At 50.1% G+C, this 24,484-nt stretch overlaps 9 protein-coding genes across 9 annotated transcripts; 7 read left to right on the forward strand and 2 right to left on the reverse strand.

Moving 5' to 3' along the window:
• Positions 1-21: 21 nt before the first annotated feature.
• C8Q69DRAFT_467147 (elongation factor 1-beta) lies at positions 22-1,464 on the forward strand. Its single transcript, XM_028630611.1, has 4 exons — positions 22-164; positions 222-261; positions 482-855; positions 918-1,464. The coding sequence occupies exons 1-4, from the start codon at positions 125-127 to the stop codon at positions 1,145-1,147; spliced, it is 684 nt and encodes a 227-aa protein (XP_028485367.1). The 5' UTR covers positions 22-124; the 3' UTR covers positions 1,148-1,464.
• Positions 1,465-1,567: 103 nt separating this feature from the next.
• C8Q69DRAFT_264578 (magnesium transporter) lies at positions 1,568-2,336 on the forward strand. Its single transcript, XM_028626730.1, has 4 exons — positions 1,568-1,644; positions 1,708-1,765; positions 1,841-2,096; positions 2,199-2,336. The coding sequence occupies exons 2-4, from the start codon at positions 1,710-1,712 to the stop codon at positions 2,253-2,255; spliced, it is 369 nt and encodes a 122-aa protein (XP_028485368.1). The 5' UTR covers positions 1,568-1,644; positions 1,708-1,709; the 3' UTR covers positions 2,256-2,336.
• Positions 2,337-5,281: 2,945 nt separating this feature from the next.
• Positions 5,282-5,946, reverse strand: C8Q69DRAFT_467153 (hypothetical protein). The gene has a single exon (XM_028630612.1). The coding sequence runs from the start codon at positions 5,892-5,894 to the stop codon at positions 5,511-5,513; it is 384 nt and encodes a 127-aa protein (XP_028485369.1). The 5' UTR covers positions 5,895-5,946; the 3' UTR covers positions 5,282-5,510.
• Positions 5,947-7,100, forward strand: C8Q69DRAFT_467155 (hypothetical protein). Its single transcript, XM_028630613.1, has 2 exons — positions 5,947-6,278; positions 6,338-7,100. The coding sequence occupies exons 1-2, from the start codon at positions 6,186-6,188 to the stop codon at positions 6,719-6,721; spliced, it is 477 nt and encodes a 158-aa protein (XP_028485370.1). The 5' UTR covers positions 5,947-6,185; the 3' UTR covers positions 6,722-7,100.
• Positions 7,101-7,845: 745 nt separating this feature from the next.
• C8Q69DRAFT_507055 (hypothetical protein) lies at positions 7,846-8,753 on the forward strand (the record flags this gene model as incomplete). The annotated part of the gene is made up of 2 exons (XM_028632851.1): positions 7,846-8,346; positions 8,427-8,753. 2 exons carry the CDS (start codon positions 7,846-7,848, stop codon positions 8,751-8,753), a joined length of 828 nt encoding a protein of 275 aa, XP_028485371.1.
• Positions 8,754-9,293: 540 nt separating this feature from the next.
• On the forward strand, positions 9,294-9,933 carry C8Q69DRAFT_444624 (hypothetical protein; the record flags this gene model as incomplete). Its single annotated transcript, XM_028629012.1, has 2 exons — positions 9,294-9,573; positions 9,668-9,933. The coding sequence occupies 2 exons, from the start codon at positions 9,294-9,296 to the stop codon at positions 9,931-9,933; spliced, it is 546 nt and encodes a 181-aa protein (XP_028485372.1).
• Positions 9,934-10,604: 671 nt separating this feature from the next.
• C8Q69DRAFT_264664 (putative ubiquitin conjugating enzyme E2) lies at positions 10,605-12,733 on the forward strand. Its single transcript, XM_028626731.1, has 3 exons — positions 10,605-11,033; positions 11,174-11,512; positions 11,609-12,733. Exons 1-3 carry the CDS (start codon positions 11,031-11,033, stop codon positions 12,608-12,610), a joined length of 1,344 nt encoding a protein of 447 aa, XP_028485373.1. The 5' UTR covers positions 10,605-11,030; the 3' UTR covers positions 12,611-12,733.
• Positions 12,734-13,894: 1,161 nt separating this feature from the next.
• C8Q69DRAFT_264717 (cell wall biogenesis protein phosphatase Ssd1) lies at positions 13,895-18,792 on the reverse strand. Its single transcript, XM_028626733.1, has 6 exons — positions 18,765-18,792; positions 18,318-18,606; positions 15,631-18,260; positions 15,212-15,571; positions 14,151-15,154; positions 13,895-14,092 (listed from the first exon to the last, which is right to left on the reverse strand). The coding sequence occupies exons 2-6, from the start codon at positions 18,415-18,417 to the stop codon at positions 14,053-14,055; spliced, it is 4,134 nt and encodes a 1,377-aa protein (XP_028485374.1). The 5' UTR covers positions 18,418-18,606; positions 18,765-18,792; the 3' UTR covers positions 13,895-14,052.
• A 2,039-nt stretch (positions 18,793-20,831) lies between these two features.
• Positions 20,832-22,947, forward strand: C8Q69DRAFT_264693 (putative RNA export mediator Gle1). The gene is made up of 2 exons (XM_028626732.1): positions 20,832-21,999; positions 22,051-22,947. Exons 1-2 carry the CDS (start codon positions 21,178-21,180, stop codon positions 22,819-22,821), a joined length of 1,593 nt encoding a protein of 530 aa, XP_028485375.1. The 5' UTR covers positions 20,832-21,177; the 3' UTR covers positions 22,822-22,947.
• Positions 22,948-24,484: the final 1,537 nt, after the last annotated feature.

Consider the following 24,484-nt stretch of genomic DNA (forward strand, 5'->3'; position numbering starts at 1 on the left):
AAAAACTCACAACCCAAATTTTGGGACTCCTTGAAAAACTTCCAGCCCCCTGTCTCCCACACCGCTCCTCCTCCTTTCTTTTTATTTATCTTCTCCTTCCCAACCACTTCATTTCTCATTCATCATGGGTTTCACCGACCTTGTCTCCGACGCCGGTCTCACCGGTAAGCCCTGAGTCTCGCAAGATCTTGCGACGTGGGAGACTGACCCCTCATCTACAGTTGCCGACAAGTACCTGGCCACCAGGACCTACATCGTTGGGTAAGTTCGTGCATTCTTTTGTTTATTAACAGTTATTTTGTTACTCTTTCCTGCTTTTTATGATGAGAACAAATTGGTCCGTGTTTAGGAGGCGGCTTAAGACACCGCTGCATGACTACACCCAATGCGAGTAATCGCGTCTCTGACTCTGCTATTGCTGCTCTTCACTGTTTACAAAAGCCTACATGCACCAAAGGAGTAGCGACTAATCTGATGCTAGCCATGCCCCTTCTCAGGCCGATGTGGTGACCTTCAAGGCCATCTCGAGCGCCCCTGACGCCGAGAAGTACCCTCACGTCGCTCGCTGGTACAAGCACATTGCTTCGTACGAGCCCGAGTTCTCCACTCTGCCCGGTGACCCCTCCAAGGCCTACACTGCTTACGGCCCGGAGACGACTGAGCTGCCCGTCAACCCTAAGGACAAGCCTGAAGAGGGTTCCGACGATGAGGACCTTTTCGGCAGTGACTCCGAGGAGGAGGACCCCGAGGTTGTCAAGGAGCGTGAAGCTCGTCTTGCTGAGTACAAGAAGAAGAAGGAGGCTAAGCCCAAGGTTGCCGCTAAGTCCATTGTCACCCTGGAGGTGAAGCCCTGGGGTACGTGATAATCCATTACCTAAAACGCGAAATATACGCAGGTGACTAACATCGTCTTATAGACGACGAGACCAACCTTGAGGAGATGGAGGCCAACGTCCGTGCCATCGAGAAGGACGGTCTCGTTTGGGGTGCCTCCAAGTTCGTTGCCGTTGGTTTCGGTATCAAGAAGCTCCAGATCAACCTGGTCGTCGAGGACGAGAAGATCTCTCTTGATGAGCTCCAGCAGCAGATCGAGGAGGACGAGGACCACGTCCAGTCCACCGATATCGCTGCTATGCAGAAGCTCTAAACGCCAGATTTCGTTACGAATAATTTAAAGAATCATGCGAATGATCTCATATTGATGTCTCATGCTAGCCTTCTAGTGTCATGAAATCCTATCTAGCTAGCCCCGACCTAGGCGTACATGCCGGTCGTCATTTTAACGAAAAAATACAAATCGACAGCCAGTCTGTCATGATAGAAAGCCTTGATATTCCGCCAAAATTTTATGTAAAACCCTTAAGGAGAGTGTGACTTGCAGGGCAGCGCAGCACCGCATCCGCTGTAGTCAAGATAGTGTCCGTATTATTGCCAGGAGCGATGATTTGGCGGGGTTTGTGTCAGCACGTCGTGATTGCGCACCAGGCTTATTTACGCAGCCGTAGCATTGCGCCAGTCATGAGCCGGGAAAGAGAAAAAGGCCACCTGTGGAGCTCAATCCACACGACGACCACTATTTTTTCTCAAATTTCTCTCTTCCTGAAGCCTTCTTTCCCTGAGCTCTCCTCGAGCTTGTTCCTCAAGGTTGGAAAGGGTCCACGAGTTGTGACGAGGATAAGTGACAAGTTTTCTCAAGTGCTACCGCAGCCATGAGCTTCATGTCGCGCCTTGTCACTTTCTTCGGGCTCATTCTGCTGGCTCACGCGTGCGTTCTCTTCTCTCGTGTCAGACAAGATACGTACCGCGGGAGCATTGCTAATTGACGATTTTTCTTTTACAGCGGCTACTCTGCCCATGAGCATTCTACTCTCTACAGCAATGCCCGGTCTTCTACCTCCCCCTCTTCCGCTCTTCCACTAGATATCACAATCGAGACGCTTGTTGCTGTCGTGCTTGTCTCAGTTGGACTCGTGCTCGGTGCTGAGAAGCTCAAACCCATCAGCTGGAGCGAGTGGGCGGGGCAGATAGAGAGGGAAGGAGGAGGTAGGAATCCGTACCGTAACTTGGAGGAGAGGTATGGGTTCTGGGATATTAGGGTGAGTAGCTCATAGCTTTCCAACTGTTCTGGTTTCCCTTTGGCGTTTGAGCCTCTGATGGATTGATGGAAATGGAATGACAGCTAACGCGTCAAGTTTTAGGCCAAGCGAAAGGAATTCGCGGACTGGATCCGCCACCAGGATATTACGACGAAATAATAGAAAGCTAGAGGCTCGTCTCTGATAGGATCCTCTTCGACCCCTAATGTACAATATGACAATATCAAGGATACTTTATCGTTCTTCGATGATCCAGTAGAGGTCTTCTCGAGTCACTCTCGGGTCACTCATACTCATCAGTACGACTGGCAGGAACCAGGGATGAAGTCCAATGGTCCGATCCATAATCGGCTCCATGACCAAAACCATATTTTCCAACCCGCAATCTTCTTTGCATCTGGCATGAATGCATGTACTTTGAATGCCGGATTCACTCGGATAGCGGAGATCAAACCCCATTTTATAATAGCTTTAGATCCCTTGCTGAGACTCTCAAGCAAGCAAGGGAATGTTAAATGGGCACATCTGTCAATCTCACATGTATATATGCACGGTTGGTCTTCCAGCTGAGAGCTTCTATGGAACTATGGGAATCTACCGACTTCTCTGTGCCCTCCTCTTTTTGAGTGCGACTTTGCAGGAGCACGGAGAAGAATCTCGGGAATCGAGGACATCCACCTCTCTATCACGCTCTAATCAAGCAATTGCTTTTAGTGGTCCTAAATGAAGGCCGGGCAACGAGGCTTTCTGAGCTAAAACGCATGTTTGCAACCCACGAGATCACGATTGGAGAAATGCAGACAAGCCGTAAAAGCCTAGTCTACATGAGATTTCTAGGTAGCACGGTTGATAAATGAAGGCTAGAGGGTTTTGTCGGCGCACAAAGGACACGTGAATAGCGACCTCTCATATTATTGTCGAATCCTAAAATGGCATACAAACAAACAGCATATTGGACTTCTAGCAGAATAGCTAGTTGCTTGCTTGACTCAGGATCTAGATCTTTCGTGTAATTACAAATATGGAGTCGACCTCTCCCCATTAGATATAGAGTCAAGCAAACAATTAACTGTTCTACAAGATGGCTCAACATAGATGTTTGCTTCTATGCCGTTGAGGAGTTGACACCCGTCCAATGATCTGGATAATATATATGTCCATCCAATGTATAACTTGATGCAAGCAGTGTCCTTTGAAAAACCAAATCACCTAGCAAAAAGTGCCAAGCACATATCTCTACGAGTCACCCCATATCAGATCATGTTATTATTAGTATCTTCGATCCTCTCACGCATGCTGTTTCACTAGAAACAGTCTCGACCGCGTTCCATTCGATATGACCAGACCCCGCTTGACTTGCCGGAACTATGGTACAAGTCCCACCCATTATTAGATGAGATCCAGTCCTCACTACGGAGTACTCCCAGTCTCAGTCTCTCAGAGGACAAGATAAGAAGCGAAAATAAATGTTATGTTGCAGGCAGTCCCGATCGTGGCTTGTTTCATCAACGAGGCTTATCTGTTGCTTCTGCTTCGTTGGTGTCGTTTTAGGAGAGATGGTTGTCTAAGGACTGGCGTAGAATATAGCGTAGTACCAAGGGCTGTCTGTCGTGGTCTTAGTTACGGTGGATGACCTTACTGAATAGTTTATTGAATAGCTAGCTTCTTGAACAGTAGATGGTGGAAAGGATACGGGAAGCTCTGGTTGATTGCGGTTAATAGAGCTGACGCGTCCACCTGGGTCTATATAATGAACCTGTATGGTATAGTACTGTAGACAGACAGGTATGGTCATGATGAGTGTGATCCTCAAGGTCTTAAAAGCGGGGTTCAGAAGTAATATTCCTCGGGAATTAACTGCGTCTCATAAGAACGAAGTTGGGAAGTCTGGAAACTTTATGGTATGCCGTCGGCCCAGGATAGAAGTCTCGTTCCATTCCCCATGTGTAAATTCTCACTTACCTATGCAGACCCAGACGGGACGGAAAGAATCACGGTTCAGAGGTGGGTCGTGGAAGCGGGGAAATGGATTAATTTACTCCATACCATATGTTTTTTTTTTTATTATCATGCAGGCGTATTCTCGAAGTTGCTGCCAAGACTTGTCGGACGAGGTAACTAGTCGTAGAATGTTGGTCTTCAATGATCAGTAGAGTACTAGTTCGCGTTGAGTAAACGGTAATATATGGCGCAATTGACATGTCTCGTGATGGGTGACGGTGCAATGCTCTGACTTTAGAGTAAATTATTGCAGTATATTAGGTCACAAGTGATGCTAATTGGATGATGGCTCTGAACGACACTAATCCAGTTGCCTGCTCCCCTTACGCATTGGATAACTAGTCGCATTGACACACGTACGCGGCAAGGATACATTAGTTAGTAGGTGTAGCTGTTGTTAGTCGTTCTGGTATACGGAGTAGTCAGGCGGATGGGAAAGTCCTGCCGGATCTTTGCCATGTCACTTCTTTTCTTGTCGGTGTAGAATAGATACTACCGTGTCATGGTAATTTCCGTGGAGGACGAGGCCAGCGAAGTTCCTGACCCAGAGCCCAGGAAGGGGGGAATGCCCAGTGGCTGCTTGGAACAATGTGTTTCGCCACAGAGACTCTCGAATCTGGCCGTGTCTAGGTGTTTCGTTGGGTGGAAGATTGATGATCCATTCTAAGCTTTCTATTTTTGTCTCTCTGCCGGCTTAGCTCCATCTTTTCTCAGAGTAACTTACCATACGGTAATCAGCTATCTAGGTATGCCCAAATAACACAACAGAAATGACTCTGGTCCTTGCCTTCGAAGTCAGAACAGTACTTTACTCACCTCGGACAAGGCACTGGCCTTGGCTTTCTCGACCCTTGCCATACTTAGTATTTTTTTGTTAGTTTGATCGGATAGTTCCCGCGTCGAAACCTCAAGCAGTGGGAAATGCTGGCGGCCCAGTGGGCACAAGTAAGGTAACACCAATGACAGGTGGATTATTAGGCCCGACAGTAATGTCCATAGCAAACACTTGTATACGTAGATCTTCAGTAGAAATCCCGAAGTAGGGTCTCTGGTCACCTCATAGGAGCCGTATACCATGCAACGCTATTCGGAGATCCCGCAGGGTTATGGTATAGTCTTACTGTCTTAAGAGTATCGTTTAAGACATTCATATTCAACTATATCCAAGTCCCTGGCAGCCACGATGGACGGTCTGGCAAATTCCCCTGTTGTTGTTTTTGATGTTCCCGTAGGAGTCTGAACATGGTACGATCTTCCTGACGTGGCGTAGTGATCCACGGTACCGCTACTATTCTCGCACAATGTTGTTGCCCGTCGTCGCCATGTACTTGTGGATCCCAACCCAACTGGCTATGTATTATTATTGTCCTAGGGGTGAGGTGATGGAGTGCGCGATTCGGTTATATTCTAGCGTCAGCAGGACGGGCCGCGCGCCTTGTGACAGGGACTTGCCGCGAAGAGCAATGGACTTCCAGGAAAGACCAGGTTTGAGCTGAACGCGCGGCGATGCTTTGAAGCTATGGGCAGAGCACAGGCCCGATGGCGACAAAATCTCGGTAACATGAGTTTAAAAGGCCGTTGGTTTAGGTAGTTCTGCAAAGCGAGGCTTGTGCGCTTACGCAGTTGGCAGGCCGCCACTTCGAGGTGGAGATGGACGGTAGACGAATCGTGGGGAGGCCCAGTTGGGGATTGTTTAGTCCATCGATCTTGGCGACATGGGCTGATCGAGAAGATGAGCGAATCTACACATCCAGCCAGAGACAGGAAACTGAAAATAGCCAGAGACGCGGGCCGCATGGAGTGGCCCAGCTAGGTAAGCTGCGGATGGAGCTTTCTGGCACATGGAGGATGAAAGAGCTGGCGCAATCTATTTAATCTCTCCTCCCAGGCCACGTCTTACTGACCTCTTCGTTTCCCTAGACAACCATTGCGTTATTTATTCAAGCAAGAGTTCATCCTTTTGACTCTTAAACGCTCGTTTCTCTGTCGGAATCGTCTATTTAGATCGATACTCCTGTCGCTACCGGTTGTTATACAAAGCCTGATCCATAATCTTTGAGCGATCTATAAACATCAATATCCATCAAGATGCGCGCCGCTATCCTCGCTGCTGCTCTCTCTTCTGTCGCCCTTGCCTGGGATACCTCCTCCAGCGCGTCCTCGCAGGCTGTTGCCAGTGTGGTATGTCTTTGGTGTACTTCAAATTAACAGTATCATCTTATACTGACGGACATTTGCAGAGCAACCCTGCCGTGCCCTACCTGACCCAGACCAACTCTCTGGGTGTCGTGACCGGACAGCCGACTCCTATCCGCTCCCAGAGTCCCGCTGCTTCAATCCCGGCCGGTCTCTCGAGCGTCCCTGTGGTCCCCGGCGCCTCGAGCATTGTCCCCAAGCCTCTGGGTACTGGTAGCTCTGGTAGCAAGAGCAACTCTACCAGAACCAGCACCACCCTGAGCACCTCTGCTGGCGTGACTCGCACCGCCAGCGGATCGGGCAGCACCGGCACCAGCTCTGGTTCTAGCAGCTCTGCCGCTTCCACCAACGGTGCCATCATGGCCACTGCTGCTCCCGCCGGTCTGGGTCTGGGTCTTGCTGGTGCTGTCTTTGCTGCCTTCCTGTAAACATGGAATGGCTAAGAGATAACCGACCTCTTTCATGGACATTTTAAACAAACACCCGCGGTCCCCTACGTCCGGGAACCTCCTAATGATTCATAACGCGCGGCACTCTCTCGCCTTCGGTTTGGTCTGCCAAATGAATTAACGAAGGGAATATCTGGTATAATTGGGGCTTTCGATTCTTTTTTAATGGAGATACCACAGGAGTTCCTTGGCCCTCCTAACGCATCATCTCCATATTATTTTATCATAAAGTGCATAATCTTGGGCGTACAAAACACAATTGCACACGATTTTTAATCAATGTATCTAACTACTTATTTTTAGTTATCTGGAGTTTGCTAGCTTACTCAGATAATGATAATCGCTAACGTCTCTTCAATAACATAACCGTAATATAGTCCTGTTAGACATGATGCCTGATATGTAAGTTCTTCTGAATATACCGCAAGAATAGACCGGCAAAACAGCTATGACCATCACCGTGCACTTGCTTTGGAGTAGTCGTGTACTGCTGCTAATCCAACGGCCCATATGAGGTTTAGTGCGCGGGGAATGATGCAAGGTTAGACACCATTATTGAGGTCAGTTCTTGGGTGATCAGCATGCAGGCAATTAAGTACGCCGTTGAGGAACTAGCAATGCATGCGCAACTTCAAAATTCGAAGCAGGATGCATAGTTAATTGCAAGTTAGCTATTTAGTAAACGGGTCTTATGCAACATGGTAATGAGCTGCTTCTATTACTGTATTTGTGTCGTGGATCTTGGGTTGTTTTTCCTTCGTTCTCAGAAATTATGGATGTATCTACATAGTGGTAGCCCACACAGTAAGGTCAAAGAATATCCTGTAAGACACGGAGAACGAAGGACGGATTCAATTAACATACTGTTAAATAGATCAATTGCCTAATTTAACGAAAATAACCCTACCAATTAATTGAACCCGGCAGGTCGTTATCCGGTTCCTGATCCGAACGTTAACAATGGGCGTGAGCTTTATCAGTGACGTCACATGCACTTCAAATGAAGCGCATGAGCTTTATCTATCGAAATACTAGCTATCAGCTCAAGTACATTCAGAATTATCATCAATGTCAATGGACTTATCATCATAGATTCGTCCATGATGCCTCCTGCTAAACGCATTAGACGGACCAAGGCCGCTGCGTCGACTCCGACGCCTCCACCAGCTCCTGTGTCTGCATCTGCGTCCCCTGAAAACAACGACGAAGCGAACGAAGAAATTGTCAGCAATGCAAGTAGCGCACCGACATTCGACAGCACAGAGCCCGTTGACCCGGCCCTCATCGATGAAGAGGAAGTCCCTGACGCAGAGGAAAATGAGGACGTGAAATCAACAAAGGCTGTTTCTGGGGACAAACAGAGGCGGGCTTACGGAGGCGGTTATAATGCGCTCAAGACTTTCAACGGTCAAGTATACTCAGGCATGGCTATCGGCGGGTCGCATACATGGAACTACGATCAGGGTGTTTGGAAGGAGACCAAAGAGGAGCCGGACTTGTGGAAGATTGACTACAAGACTACCAAGAGAAGAGCGAGAAATGCTCCTAAGGGCAGTGGTGCACCGGTAGGCACTGCGTATCATTGGTATATTGTTGCGCATCAGGTGAGATTGTTATATCTTACTTTTTTCTACTTTTGTATGGAAGAGTGGACGAGCTCGCTAACTGCTTTGCTCGTACGTAGTATGTCGAAAAGATCGACGCCAATACCTACGAGACGCATCTCACTGGATCGAAGTACAAGCTCGCACATAAAAATGCATCTTCCAATTCGTGGTCAATCCCTACTGTGAAAGGGCAGCGTGAGCGAGAGATTGAGCTTCTTCAGGATGCGCAACGACGTGTCCAGGGCCTGCCACCGGTTCTGGCTGGAGAGAAAGTAAAAGTCGCAAAGGAGGAGAAGGGCCAGCAGAAACTGGATTCTCTATTCGCGAAAGCCGGAAAGAGTAAGAATTCCGCACCGCCGGATGACAAGAAGAGAAAACGGGAGCAGGAAGTTGAAGCAGAGTGAATGGCGTCATCCTGCGAAAAAAGATGTACTAATATCGATGAAGGCGGGCCTGCTGTTACGAGATGGTGTCTAAGCTATTCAACTGGAGTTATGCTGTGTAAGTATCGAGTCGTCCACAAAAGACAAGCGGACATAATTGCGCTCATCGGGAACCGCCTACTATATGTCTATATCGAATAACTCAATGTCCTATGCATAGTTACTATGTACTCGATGCCTACCTAGATTTGCAATACTACTGAATATGCATCACCCGAGGTTATAACCAACCATTCATTGCGTGACTTTGACAACACATAGCTTACAATGTCATCCGCCACTATTCAATTAAGAGCTACACTGGAAACAGAAGGATTCGAGAGCTTCCAGCGCTGTCCGGCTCTACTAACAGGTGACGTCATCCGGGCCTTCGCTCCGGACAACCACCCTGCCAGTTTCTCTGCAACTACATATCTTTCTTTCTTTTATAAACCTCAGTTCCCATACCTTACCGTGTCAGCGAGCACTGCCAAAGAAAGGGAAGAAAAAGAATCCACAGAAATGTCATCCGAGACCTTTGCTTTCAACCGTCGCCGTGCGCGCGACGAGCTCAATGCTCTGGCAGAAGAACACTTTAAACATGACCTCCAGCCTGCCGATCGGGACAAGCTCCAATTGTCTGCTCAGAAGATTGGCGTTCACACGACGCTGGGTTCGTTGATCGGTATTGGTCTCAGTACCTACTTTGCATTCCGTCTCAGGAAGGGCCGGCTGCAGTTGTTCGAGGCGCTCAAGACCAAGGAGAAGCCTACTGCAGTGCAGTTTGCTGACGGAAGAACTGGTGCGTTCCGTCCTTGCCGATTGAGCGTCTTAGAGGTCCCATGTTTGAAAGTATATATATGTGTATATATGCTGACTTGACTGCAATTGAATAGAACCTCTTCCCGACCTGACACCCATGTTCCAGCCCTCAGCCGCTGGTGACTTTGCTACTTTTTTCCTCTTTGGCGCAGGAGGTCTGTTCCTCGGTGGGGAGACCGGATTCTTGACGGGTACGTACTCGGCCGGCCGAACCTTGTCAAAGGATGCGGAGTCGAGGGCCCGCATCGAGAACGCATTTCGCAAGTTCAGAGCCGATGTGCTCCGGAGAGAAGCAGACCAATTAGACGGTGGTCAGAGCGCTTTGGAAAAGTTGTTCTAGTCCGACATGAGTTCTGGAAACGATTGGAATGTTTCTTATGCCAATCGAAATCTTTTGTGACGTTCAAGGAGCAAAGGTGGAAATTTGCATGCAGAGTTACTCCAAGTTGGATGATGAATAAATAAAAATATACACTCAATTGTGAGCTAGTTGTTAACATGGCTCCATATTCAGCAACATCTAGGCGCCCAATAAATGATTTGGCTAGCATCAAGTGGAAACAGCCACATAGAACAGCAGATCCTTGTAAATACCATAGCGTTATATTCCATAACACACTTTACTGCCCACCGTGGGTTATCCAGACCCTGGCTCGGTTTTGAGTATTTAGAAAGATGTGGATATGGAATCCAACCGGCTGTCCCACAATGTGGTGACCAGAGCAGCTATCTTAAATGAGAATTCTCTACAAAGCGCTTTCCAATCATTCGTACACCTCATCCCAAATTGGCACGCAGAGAAATCGACGCGTATACTGAGAGGAGTCTCCCATGTGGGCATAGGTAAGAGGTTTGAGTAGATCTCTATGCGTCGGGCAGGAGTAGCTAAGCTTCATGTGCTGGTCTTCAGTTTGCAGGACAGTGGCCAGTAAGATCAAATCCCCTATCGCTAATACCAGACTATCTCTATTGTCTTTGAACCGTCCATGCGCGGCATACCAATAGTCTCGTCTGATGTTTAACTAATAAATAATGGCGGGGCAGAGACGCGTTCACGACGCGGTTATCACCTGATCTGCCCGCTGGCACGCGTTGTTGATATAACCTGTTCGGGACTAGTTTTGTCCCAGCCTGAGGCAATCATGTCAACCACCAAAACAACACCAGCCCCGGCAACCCTCCAGCAGCAGCATTATTTGCGACTCTACCGGCCGCATTTTTCTTTCAACATCCCACAACGCTGACTTTTCTTGCTCACTCAATTCACGTTCTCTTTACTTTCTTTTCTTCTATTTTCTTGGTGTTTGGAACAAGTTTCTTGACCCAACGGGAGTGATTAGGGTGACCTGATCTTGCGTCATTACCGTTCATAGAACATACTATACTTCATTCTTTTGAGGCTAAGTCCGGCTGCGCGCACAGCAGAACCTCACCACGATGGTATGTAATACCACTTACTGGATAGTCGCGATTCAGTTCACTTGAGGCGCAATCAAGATTACTGCCCTCCCGGTTTTTCGCTTCTGGGAATATCCCAAGCGACGCCTTTCTGAGCGCTTAGCTGACTTTCCCTTTTCTAGGTCTCCGGCTTTCGACGGCTTGCCGCCGATCACGCTGCCCTTCACAACCAGGATCTGCCCCCGAATTACCTCTTCCTACCGAAAACTGCGCTGTCATCGTCGTCTGATGACTTGACTCAGCTCACCATCCTGCTGGCTGGACCCCAAGGCACTCCTTACTCTCAAGGTCTATGGCGGCTTCACCTGAAGGTGCCGGAGGACTACCCGAAAAGTCCACCAAAGGCATCTTTCAAGACCCGCATATGGCATCCGAATGTCGATGAAGCGACAGGATCTGTTTGTGTTGATACGCTCAAGAGAGATTGGAAACCCACCTTGACGCTGAGAGATGTCTTGGTTGTAAGTGGACCTTTATATATATATTCCGTTCCCTCTCCGTGCGATATTAGTTCACAAGAAGCAAATCGAAGACTAATGAGAATTCGGTTTGACTAGACAATCTCATGCCTTCTCATCTACCCCAACCCCGACTCTGCGCTGAACTCGGCGGCTGGCGCTCTGTTGCAAGAAGACTATGAGACCTTCTCCCGCCAGGCAAAACTCATGACCTCGATCCATGCCCCCGTGCCAGCTGACATGAAGGAGGCTGTGCTTGAGGCGAAACGAAGGGGAGAAGATGCAGGCACGACTATTCGCGAGGACGATGAACCTCGACCAACCGGACTGCGAAAAGCGTCTACCACGCATAAAGTTATTATGAAAAAGAAACCGGCAAAGGACGGGCACGGAAGCATCCAACCAGTGGAACCAGTGAGACCCCAAGTTGGCAGAAGTGCTGTAGATGAAACGAGTGCTGGAGAGCAGGATGTGAACATGGATATGTCTGAAGACGAGGATGTCGATCCAGCAAGCGCTTCGAAAGAGAATGATCCGTCTCTATCGCCCTCGCCAGTGGCCATTGTTCCACCGAGCCCTAGGAAGAGCGTTCAGGGGAAGAGGCCTCTTTCTGTCCTAGCGACATCAACAGACCCAGACATGGTCATGGTCGACGCGGACGATGATGAATTCGACGGGATGACTGCCTCAGAGAAGAACATTGCTGCGAACGTACCTATCGAGGGCGGCCAATACCATCTGTTACCGAGAAAGGCATCAAAGTTAGGCGAGTTAAGCAGAGGAGCCAACGCACAGGAAGCCACAGACTTTACTGCTTCGGCCAGACAACAAGTCTACGACGATCTCAACGAGTCACTCCGCATCCCACGCCGCAACAGTGGCGAAGGCAAAGAGAACTATGGATTGAGCGCAGGTTCGAAGGAGAAAAGCACATCGATGAAAAGGGCTTTGACGGGACCCGCGAGTCCTACCTCTTCAACACTACCACCGACTTCCACATTGCTCCATCCTTCAAAAGTCTCCAAACCCGCTTCTGGCATTCGCAAAGTGTCTGCAGCTGCTGGAAAGGCCAAACCCAGAGTGGGTGTCCGCAGACTATGAGCATCATAATATCATATCTGTGTCGCATCCTTGCTTCGGTAACAACAACATCATAAAGCACGCATGAGACCGATCATATGTGCATACCGATCGGGGCTACTGCACGGTGCATTGGAGTTTTGCTTCTCCCCCCCCGATTGCAGCATTGCACTATCACCACGGCGTTTGGTTTTTGATTTTTTTTTTTATTTCCAGGTGTTGGCAGAACGGGACGGAACAGGACGGCAGGTCAGGTCAGGATAAGGATGGGATGGGTTGGGACTGGAGAGGTAATGGACACAGTACAGATACCTCATTGCATACACCACGACGATCTTATTTTTTTCCTTTCTCCTTTCTCTTCTTCCCTCTTGGAACAGAGGATCAACCATCATTATTGTATCAATGACCGGCACGACGTTACGAAATTCTTATCATTCTCTGAATGTTTCTTCTCTCTCTCTCTGTTGATCTTTAGACAGTAGGTCCTGAGCCACTTGTCCATAAGCTTCGCTCATCATTCGTAGTTTTAGTACGTAATACCGGACTCAATAGGCAGTGTGCATGAGATAAAGCCCCTGGGGGGGAAAAAAAGCAGGTCTACTATATTCTACCACAAAGCACTCGACGCTTTACAGTAATAGTACATGACAATACAGGGCAGCGGCTGTCTGTAGTTACCGGAAGGCGATTGCCTGACAAGACTCCATGCTGGCGGTAGTGAGATACGGGGGTAGTAATGCTCTTCAGTTTCATTTGTTATTCTATATCAGTCTCGTCGCATTGGACGGACATCACTACCAAGAATCATGCCAATTGGGGGTGGTTGAGACAAAGTGAAACTGATGACTAGAACCCTAGTCATACGCCAGAACCGTTGTAAGAGATGCAGATATCTAAACTGCCACGGGGTTGTTATCGATTGGGATAAGAAAAAGCAATCTTTCATCGACCAGTGTCCATCACACGCCACCACTGACGTCGCTCTCCGGCCATCTCACTTGTTTTACCCTCTTTTCGAGTGCTCCACGGATGTTTCTCTCACGTCCGGCCTGTTTCCCTTTCCACACGAAGCAGCAGTTCAATGCTCCCAAATACTTTTTGTCATCAAGTACGAAATTGTGAACAGATGGAGGATTAACAAGTAGCCGGCCTTCCGGGTCGTGTAATCAGCCCGTCGAGACCAGAAGTATGTAAGGATACACAAACCCATATCACGGGAAATAATTGAGAGGCTAAAGCAAAAAAGGGCTAAACTATTTAAAAGCAATGTAGTCACAGAGAAGAGAGAGTTATGACCCAGGGCGATCACATGTATTAGAGTATCAAATAATAGTGTGCCCGATCCAGTCAAACCTCAATCGTACTGATGAGACTAGACCAACAGCGGTCCAGCATGCAAGTCGGCCAAGAGACTCGAGGTATTGCGTCATTGAGCACGGAAATCCTTGGATGCTCCGATTTCACAGAGCATAAGGGTTCACGGACCGGATGGTCAAGCATCTAGAATATTATTGTTAGCATCTTGACCAATATAAGTCTTGTGGAGGCGGTTACATACGGAGGGCTCTTGCTCAGGTCGGTCTTGAGGATGATCGGGACCCGAGTCATCTCGGTGACGTCCTGGATGTACTCTCCATTCTCCTCTCTCAGCTTGAACAGCTTGAGGTACTTCTCCTTGTTCGTCAACTTGTTCTCCGGAGCATCAGCCGTGCTTGTGGCAATCTTAGGGTCGGAGCGAGTGCGGTGAGGAGCCTGCTCCAGATGGCCGTTACGTGTAGGAGACGGAGGCATGCTCTGGGTAGAGCGATCGGCGGGCGAGTTCAAGGAGACGCCAGCCGCCATCTCGGTAATCTCATCAACATCGTCGTCATCATCGAAGAGGGCATCAACGTCGTCAGTGGACATTGTTCCAGTCTCAGTCTGCTTCCGCTGAGCCTCCTCTCTCTCTCTGGCACGTTCCCGGGCAGCCTCTGCTTCGCGTGCTGCAGCTGCGGCGTGAGCGGCACGAGAGTTGGTCGCCTTGGGGCGCTCGTCTTCAGGGATATAGGCAGAAGACGGGACACCCTTCTCCCAGTAGAGCTCAAGGACACGCTCATCCTTGCGGAACTCAGCCTTCTTCAATGGCAGCTGATCGCAGTGGACACGCTTCTCGAAACCGTACTCAGGAATCAGAACGTCAAATGCAGACTCATATACACTCAAAACAACACCTTCACTGATGAGGTCACCGCCGATCTCCTGCTTCTTCTTGTCCATGGCACGGCAGGACTCGATGTGGACACTCTGTTCTTGCGCGTTGTGGGCCGAGTCTTTCTTGTTGTTGCATTGCTCAGCAGTCTTGGCCAAAGTCTCAACGTCATCAGTGAACTCGATTGCACCGTCAGAAAGAACAGCTTCCAGCTGACGATGGACAATGATGTCGGCGTAGCGTCGAGACGGGTTAGTGAAGTGCGTGTACAGGGGCAGGTTGAGAGAGTAGTGCTGGCGCTCATCCTCGGGCACATTGGCCGCAACATAGTACTTCGCACGTTGCATGGATTTAATAAAGAGTGTTTCCATACCCTGCATTTCAAGTTAGACTCAAGATGGAACAGTAATCAAATGAGAATTAGCCCTTACCTTACGGAGGTCCGCATCTTCAACCTTGAACAAGCTGGCCTGCAGACTTCCACTGCTCGTGGGATCAATGTTGTAGCCGAGTCTGTTCATCCTGTCCACGAAAGTCTGAAGGCGGCGAGGGTTTGGCGAGACGTGGCGGCGAAGGAAAGCCTTTTCAGGCAGAGCCGCCAGCAGCTTGTGTGCAACGAAAGAGTTCGCCTTGTGGCTGAGCTCTTCGATGAGTTCGTGCGCGGCCGAAGAATCAAAGATATTGTGCTCCACTGGCACATTCTCATCATCAAGCTGATACACCAGACGAAGTGATGGTGGGTTAACGACGCGGTTACCGAACCTGGCTTCCCGGAACTTCGTTGCGATGGCCTGACGCCAAAGGTTAGCAGAGGACTACTTTCGAAGGTTTCATAGTGAAAAAAACTTACGTGCAAGCTTCGAATATCTTCGGCGCTGACACCATTGACAGGAATGTCCGACTTTCCGGAGATAACGGCATCCACATCGTCGTAGGTCAGCTTTCCTGCGCTCTTGATCACACTCTTGCCGATCCAGGCGTCCTCTTCGACAATTCCAGTGTTGGGGTTGACGCGGAACACGACACTGACCGTTAGACGCTCTTCTCCTGGTAGAAGGGAACAAAGCTCAGTTGACACTCGCGGTGGCAGCATGTTCACGACACGGTTCATCAGGTACACGCCGGTTCCCCGCTTCTTGGCCTCCCTGTCAACGAGAGAGTTGGCCTTGACGAAGTGAGCAATGTCAGCGACGTGAATACCGACTTCCAGCTTGCCATCTGCGAGCTTCTTGATGTGGATCGCATCATCAAGTTCCTTGGTACCATTGGGATCGATGGTGAAGGTGGTCTCCTCGCGGAAATCACGGCGAGAAGCAAGTAGGGCGTCTCCTTGACCTGCAACAGACCAATCTTCGAAGCCAACATTCTTCAAGACGGCTTCAGAGAACTCATCGGCTCCAAAGTTGTTGTCTCTAAGGAGAGCGTCGGTCTCGACCTTCAGATCACCCATCTCTCCAAGCTGCTCAACCAGAGTACCAAAGGGATGGAGGGAGGTAATGGGCCATCTCTTGATGCATGCCACAAAGATGCGGTTGGCGTAGTCCTGGTGCTTCTCGACAAAGTCTCGAGGTGCCTGTTCCGTGGGGATGGCGATCAGGGGCACACGCTTGTCCGTCGGCTTGAACCAGACGATCTTGGGCTTGTCCTGCTGGCGGTCGTTATGGCCTCGGCCGTTACCACCATCGCGCGCGGCACGTTCGGCCTCTTGCTTCTCCTTGGTAGCTTGGCTGCTAGGACGGAGCAGACCAAGAGTTCCAGAGAACGTCTGTCCTGCAACACGTTCAATGACCGCAACAACGTGACCGGCATACAGGGGCTTCTGCTCGTCACTGATTTCGTCCTCCTCCACGAGGAGGAGACTCTGGCCCTCGACCTCGACATCGTCGTTCTTCTTCTGGGTCGGGCGCTGGCGGAGACTGCCGCGGCGACGGATACTGCCGTCGGGACCCACCTGCTGGCCATCTCCATTCGAATCGGACCGAGATAGCTTATCGTTTCCGGCATTGCTGCCAGCGCGGGTGTCCGTGATGTCTTTGCGCTTCTTCTTCTCTTCTTTCTCGCGCTTCTGGCCCCAAACCTCGTCCACGTCAAGAAGCTCGACGGCCACAAAGTCACCTTCGAGAGCACGGTTTCTGTCCTTGCTTCCGCAAATGAAGATATCCGCATCGAGATCAGTTGTAGTCACATAGGCGTCAGAACGGTTCTTCTTGTTAACGCGCAGGATACCGGCCACAAGCTGACCGTTGCTCAACAGAGCGGGCAAGTTCGCCTGAGGCAGGTAAGGGGTGAAGAGAGTCTTCCGCTGCTGCTGCTGTTGCTGAGCAGAGAGCTGCTGCGGAGCATGCTGACTAGCCTGCAGACCAAGACCTTGGCCGTTCAGTTGTCCGTTCTGCTGCATGGCCTGAAGCTGAGCGATCTGCAGAGGGTTGAGTTGCTGACCAGCAAACATTTGAGGCGGAGCCATGACGACCTGGCCCTGAGGCAGCTGGATGAGCTGTGGCTGGCCCGGGAACTGGAAGGAGCCAATGGAGCCGATGGACTGGTTCATCGATCCTCGAACACGGTGACCGGGTTGGAAGCCACCGTTTCCGCCCTGCTGCTGATTGAAGCCACCCGTCTGGTTCTTCTGCTGATCTTGTCCCTGGTTCTGGTTGTTGGGCTGGCGCCAGTTACCATCGAAGTTGCGAGAGGATGTGCGTGCATGACCAGCTTGGCTGCTTCGTCGTTGAGTATCCGGCTGGCCGCCGGAACCTCCATCGTTTGGTGCTGGGAACTGGAAACCACCAGCGCCACGACCGGCGCCGCGTCCACCAACGGCCATCGACTGGCTTCGACCGTGGGATCCTACACGAATGTTACCAGCCCGTTGGATACCCAGGCCCTGAGACGGCTGGTTCGTACTGGAAGTAGACTTGTCATCCGAACCTGAAGTACCCTCCGTAGTACCGGTACTTCCGCCAGCACCAGGGATGGGAAACTGGAAGCCGGAGGTAGTTCTCTTCTGTTGAGCCAGCTCCGCAGCCTTCTTGGCTTCTGGAAGAGCAAGGGAATGGCGCCGTTGGTGACCACCGCCAGGCGGGCCACCACGGCCGCGGCCATGCATATTCTCACGGTTCTGGTTGCCCTGGTTGAAGTCTCCATATCCCGAAGCACCCGAGGAAGGAGCCGGAGGAGGTCCCATTCCGAGACCTGGCAGCGCGGACTGATTCCGTCTGTGCGAGGACGGCTGACTGGGAGGATTCATCGGCACTCCCATCTGCTGCTGCTGGCCCATCTGGGGGAATTGGAAAGCGTTGACGTGAGGGGCGACCCCTGCTATCGACGCTCCGCCCTGCATGGCGGTAGAGTAGGCCGGAAGCTGACCCAGCGGCTGCTGGGGCTGCAAGAGGCCCATGTTAACATATTGTTGATGTGTAGCTGCAATCTGCTGCTGTTGCTGCTGAAGCAGCTCAATCTGTTGCTGTATAGCTAGTTGCTCCACTGGCACATTGTCAGCCTGTAGAACCCCCCCTTTTGGACCAGATCATATAAACATACTCATGAGTGGAGTCAGCTCAGAAGGACTTCTCCTGTGAGCTATATGGAGGCGACGGCCAGCGGGGCCGGGGACCCCGGATTGGCCCTGCTGCTGTTCCATGTTGTCTGATTAAGATAGATCTGTCTTTTCTTTTTTCCTCAACGGATATATAGTCTGCGCGATGCAGAACGTCGTCCCATCAAACGAACCGATTGACTAAAGGACCGATCACACCCCGCAACGGTATTCTCCAGCCGGAAACCGACCGAGGACTACCCTGCTGTATGGCTTGTGGAACGATGACGATGGCTGATCTAGAGATCCCGCGACGGTCAGCGAACCGGTTACACGAACGACCAGAGCTTCCGGGCCATCGACACCATTGGGTGGATAACGCTGATGAAGAAAAGCTCCGGATCAAGGGGGAGGGGGGAAAGGGGTGAAAGAAGGCGGATGTTTGTGCTTACGATTCAAAAGGATGGACCGAACTCTTTCGAAAGAATCTCGGGATGACGTCTTGAAACAAAAGTAAGGCCGGAACGCAAACGAAGTGAGTAGACGGTCAAAAAAACGCTGCTGGTTTAGGGATGTTGACGGAAGAACAACAAAGCTCAAGACGCTTGTCGAAGCGGTGGGGAGATCTTGTCGATTCTGTTCGACCGGACTCGCCTGCCACCACAAGGGGGAGGGTCGAGTTTGGCGGAAAGAGGGGATGAAGCTTGATCGATGGGAAGGACCGAGTAAGCGGATGGAGCCGTCGCGACAGGACGGAGCAGCAACCGCAAAACCACGAGCTTCAGTCAAAGTGGAGAGACCTTATTTTGGAGCGGATGAGATTCACAATTGCACAGAGAATGCAGGTCTCCGCTGACAGGAAGAGGAATCCTTATTTTTGTCTGGCAAAAGGCACCGTGAAAGGGAGCTGTCGTGCTGACAGTTGAGTGGCCTTTTTTTCCCTTGACGGGGGCAGCTCGCTGGGGGGGATGAACGAGGAAGCGGGAGCTAGCTAATAAGGGGTGGCGGGAAAGTGGTGGGTTGCGTTGTCCCGGCAGAGAGAACGACAAAGAAAAGAGGATCAGCTGGTGAAGGAACGATGGAGAGAAGAGGAAGAGGGAAAAGAGGCGGGAGGGAGAGAGGGAGAGGGAGAGAGAGAGGAGAGAAGAGAGAGAGAGAAAAGATGTGGATGGGATGGGGATGGGATAGATGGAGATGATGCAGACAGAGAGAAGCAGAGAGAGCCAGAGAGAGAGAGAGAGACAAGATGTGGGGAGAGCGAGAGAGGCCCGGCCAGGTAGCAGTTTAGCAATAATACGTCGAGGAGACGAAAGGCCGGCCGACGGTGGGACAAAAACACCGCCAGATCTAATCTATGTTTTTTCTGCGGATTCACTACTGAATATGAGCACTGCTACAACCTCAATTATATTCGTATTATTATCTTATCTGACTCTTCCATTATTTACTTATTTCTATATATGCAAAGAACCATCACCACAACAACAAAATAATTATAAGAAAAAAAAAGACAAAAGAAAAAAACACAACTCTCCTATTCCCTCGCCCATGAGCTGTTTTGGCGGGCAGTCTAACGCCGTCTAAAGGCGTTAGGCGCAGCGTTCGTGGTGCGACGGAGCGGGCGGACGTCGCGGGCTCAGGCCAACTCTCTCTCCGGGGGCGACTTGACCCGCCTAGAGCGCCCGGCAGTGCCTCCTGTAGGCCAACGGTTCGTTCGATGATCGCTCTCGTGGCCTTTGCTTCTCGCCCATTGTTGAGTGCAGGATTCAGGAGAAAAAAGAGAGACTCCTCTGTTCTGCTCTGCTCTGCTCTGCTCAGATCGTCCGTCACAGACCCTCGAAACACTCTCCGCGTCGACACACTCCGCCAAGAGCCATCGTGAAACTGTCAAGGCAAAAGCGTGACAGCCGTACTCGGTGCGAGAGACACACAACAGACGCCGTGACGCTCCATGATGCAAGCCCCAGAGGACACCAAAAGAGACTAGAGGCGAGTTACCAAGCTGGATGCGAGACCGCAGAACTGGCACCATCGGCGATCGGCGTCCGCGATCACGGCTTAGCTTCCTCCAGCGTGGAGCACGCCTCCCAAGCTTGGGTCGCGCCAAAGATCTTCCAACCCGGTCTGGATGAGCTCCCAATTGAGCTGTTATCGTGTCCTGTCATTGCTGTCTGTTCGAGGATATTGAGTCGCAAGGTGGTACGTGCTCCAATCCCTGTCTCTGTCATTATTCTCCCTTGCCCTGGCTACGAGTCACGCCCCAATGCGTGGCTCCGTCCGGGGAAAAGCTGTGGTTTGGCAATGGATCAAAGTGCTAATTGATGTTTCTCCTCATCACAGGGAGGATACCACCGCCAGTTTCCCTCGACGAGCCAGTGTCAAACCGTCAAGAGCGCGTTAGGCTCATTCTCTCTCTCTCTTTTTTTTTTTCCAGACGTTTTCTACGGCCCCAGCGGGCCGACGAGACTTTCCGCTCCGCAAGGGACTCGACCGAGTCGCTCACTATATTGAGTCTAGGCTAGAGAAGGAATTGAGCCGCTTGCTCCATCGTTTGTCTTGTTTGGATGGAGTCACTGCTCTGATTGTCATTGACGGGGCCTTTTGTGTAACTGTTGGAACAATCAAAGGATACACTCTCTATTGTCATTCACTGCACGATAGCGACTATTCAGCATAAACCGTGTTGTGCCCATCAAGCAGCTCTATTCAGCACTTGGTCTATCAAGTGCTCATGGGCCCTTCCTGCTAACTATCCCTACCACTTCCACGTCTCTCCTACAGCATTTGGAGCCTAAGCACACGCTCCTCTCACGCGATCAGCCATCTTGAGTTGCTCGAGCGGCAGACACGCTCACAAGATTCAAGATGGCCGGGCACAAAGTCGACTCCTACTCATCTCCGTCCCGGATGCCGGACAGTCCCTCCAGACAGCTCATGTTCGAGCTGGTCAGGGACCTCGAGCAGATCCGGCTCACCAGCATCGAGATGAAGAAAGTCAAGGCCTACGAGCGGAAGTCTTTTTACGAGAGTCTCGATCTCATCGATCAGGAACGCAAGAAGAAGGACGATGCAGCTCTCGACGCGGTAGCCGCTTTTCACGACCAGGTGCGGCACGAGGCCGAAGATACACTGCAGGACTACTTCAGACAGGTCGAGGAAGAACGGCTGCGGCAAGAAGAGGAGACGCGCAAGGAAAAAGAACGCATTGAACGAGAGAAGGCGGAGAAACTTCGTCGCGAACAGGAAGAAGCTGCTCGCCTAGAGGCAGAGAGACGAGCGCGGGAGGAGGAAGAGAGGCGGAAGGCCGAAGAAGCCGAAAAGGCGAGAAAAGCAGCCGAGGAAGAGAAACAACGCAAAGAACGTGAACGGCTAGAAGAAGAGAAGCGAAAGCAGGATGCGCAACGGCGCGAAGCCGAGGAGGAGGCTGCCCGCCAGCGGGCTGAAGCTGGACAACAGAGCCAACTCGAACGGCTGAAGAAGCTGGGTGCTTCGCGTCAAAGCGAAGAGGAGGTCAATGTCCACATGCGGTATCTGGAATTGCATCAGCATCTTAAGAAGTTCCGCAAGTGGCTCCGAGATGAGGCAAAGAACAATCCCGTCGTCAAGCAGAACATGGGAGACATGCGCCGCACAATTAAAAAGTGCGTGGGCCAGCTGCGAGAGGGCAAAGGCGCCAATCGTACACAGGTATGTATTGAATATCCGTTGCTCCCAGATGATTATTGACTGGCTCTTCAGATTCAAGAAATTCGAACCGTATTCGAAAAGGCAGCCGCCATATCAGAACCCTCTGTCGATGTTCGCCAGTTTTTCGCATTCCCACCAGAGCACATTGCCAAGGCGGAAGACAGCAAGGTGCCGGCGCTACTCATCTATATGTTCAACATTCTCTCCAAAGCTCTGATCTCATCCCTCATCAACGAGGCAGGCATCAGCCCCAAATATGCCGAACCCATCGGCATCGTGGCCGCTCAGATCTTTTCCACAGAGGCCTTTGTTTACAAGGGATGTGCACTGGTCGATATCCTCTGGGCCAAGTACCGCGTGGTCTGCCCGGCATTGTGGGCATTCTACGGCGACGAGAAAACAGTCGCTGGAAAGGTTGCGATCGGATGGTGGCGCCAGGAGGCTGGGGGCCCTTTCGTCGACGAGCAGACACATGTAGACCGCATGACCGGCCTGGGTGCTGGCTTTGCGGCTCTGACATTGCGAAATTTCGGAAAGACGCCTCGCAAGAACCCTTTCCCCAACACTATATTCTGGCATATCATGCACAAAATACTCACCATTCCGCCAGAGGAGATCCAAGAGACACATCTGATTCTCCTGACCGCGATGCTGCGGTCTTCAGCGGATAGGATCGTCGGATTCTTCGGTCACGTGGGTCTTGCCCTCCTAAGGACCGCCATCGTCGACCTTCCCAGCAAAGTCCCCAAGCAGTCGATGGCACTCAATGGACTCAAGTTACTACGGGAACTCTACCTGCGAGAGAGGCACATCCTCATCTAAGATCCCAAAAGTTGTGGAGTCACAGCAAACACTTCCACCTCAATTTTTTTTCTTTCTTGTTTTCTCACCATGTATGTGCATATATCCAAGGAGTTGGAGAACAGTGTGATGATCAGGACGGGAAGAAGGGAAATAAAAATCGCCCCGTTATCCAGGAAAATCGAAACGATATGATTAGGTATTGTTATGTTACGTTATGTCATGTCTTCAGGGATGGGCGGTTATTCGTTGAGCGCTAGCGAAACGATATATTAGAAATACTCTGTGCATATTTTCTCGATGATCGCGAGGTCCAAAACGGAGCCAGTCGAGTGTACTACGGAGTCTTGGAAAGAATAAAAAAGTTCTTTTAAGAAACGATAACCAGAACGTCCTTTTGAGAGATAGACTGCCCTCGTAGGTTTGTTCAGACTACGAGTTTTTTTTTTTTTTTTTTTTTTTTTTCTTCATTATTCTTTCTTCTTGGTGTATAGTAAACATAAGACATATAGTTCTTCAAAGTAAGAGAATAAGGTACGACTTTCTATTATTATTATCCCCCCCTTTTCTTTAAGTTATTATACACGTAAACCTCAACTCGATATTTCAGACCATGTATAGTGCGACCCAGTCGCTCGAGATACTAACAGATAATCGCTAAGGAGAACGAACTTTTCTTTTCACAATTATGCTTAACTTATACACTAGTCTAGTCGACCTGGAGTGTGAACTCTCCATAAAGGAAGAAAAGGGGGATATCAAGAATAGAAAATTATAATAGAATGCGACCGTTATAATAATCGATATAATATAATATAACTAGTTAGTTGTAAGGACAGGGGTCTGAAAAGAAACGAACAGATAAATGCGCATCGGAACCGCATCTTTGCTAAATATAACTTACTATAGATAAGTTACAATCTCTTAGGTAGGTAGTTGTCATGCATGGCGAATTGTGTACCGTAAGGGTCGTACTTGTACATACGTACTCGCTCATACTCGGAATACTACTTGTTCGAACTATATACTCAGTATAGTCTAGCTAGTATGTTTATCTTTGGTATTTTGATTTCTTGGTAAATAGAAATATCATCCATAGAGAACGATCCATCTCTGTTCCTTAACTTCCAAAGGATGGTCGTCTTCTGGCCGGTTGAGTTTCCTCCCGATTTCACCCGATTAGAATTAGAGTTTAGTCTACGCCGAATATACTCCGCTGTCATGGGCGGCAACTCGGAACAAACGGCGCGGAGGACTCGCAAGGGGGCGCTACTTATCTACCATTCTATCTAACCTTTTGGATCCCTGCGTCCATGCTTGCTTTCTTGCGCTGTCTCCCATAACTAGGGGCAGGGGCATATTATTATTATTAACTACCAATACATACTCTAGAAACGTGCGGTACCGCATAAGTATGGGATTCCATGCAGATGTTTCTCTTTGTTACTTACTTACTATGCTAGTCGATGCTTCTTTCTTCTTTCTTCGAGGTGTCATAATTGATGTGCAGATGATTCAGGTCCGTAGACTGACCTACCTACCTTGATATCTAGGTATCGATACTACTACTGGCAGCAGCTATCTACTTATAACTTGGTATGCTGCTCCACGAGACAATGTTGAATGTGCTGAGTGAGTGGGTCGCTGATTTTAGTCGGCATGGCTGTCACTGTACCATATGGTA

Source organism: Paecilomyces variotii (genome assembly GCF_004022145.1).
Source record: "Paecilomyces variotii strain CBS 101075 chromosome Unknown C8Q69scaffold_5, whole genome shotgun sequence".
NCBI classification, from domain to species: Eukaryota; Fungi; Ascomycota; class Eurotiomycetes; order Eurotiales; family Thermoascaceae; genus Paecilomyces; species Paecilomyces variotii.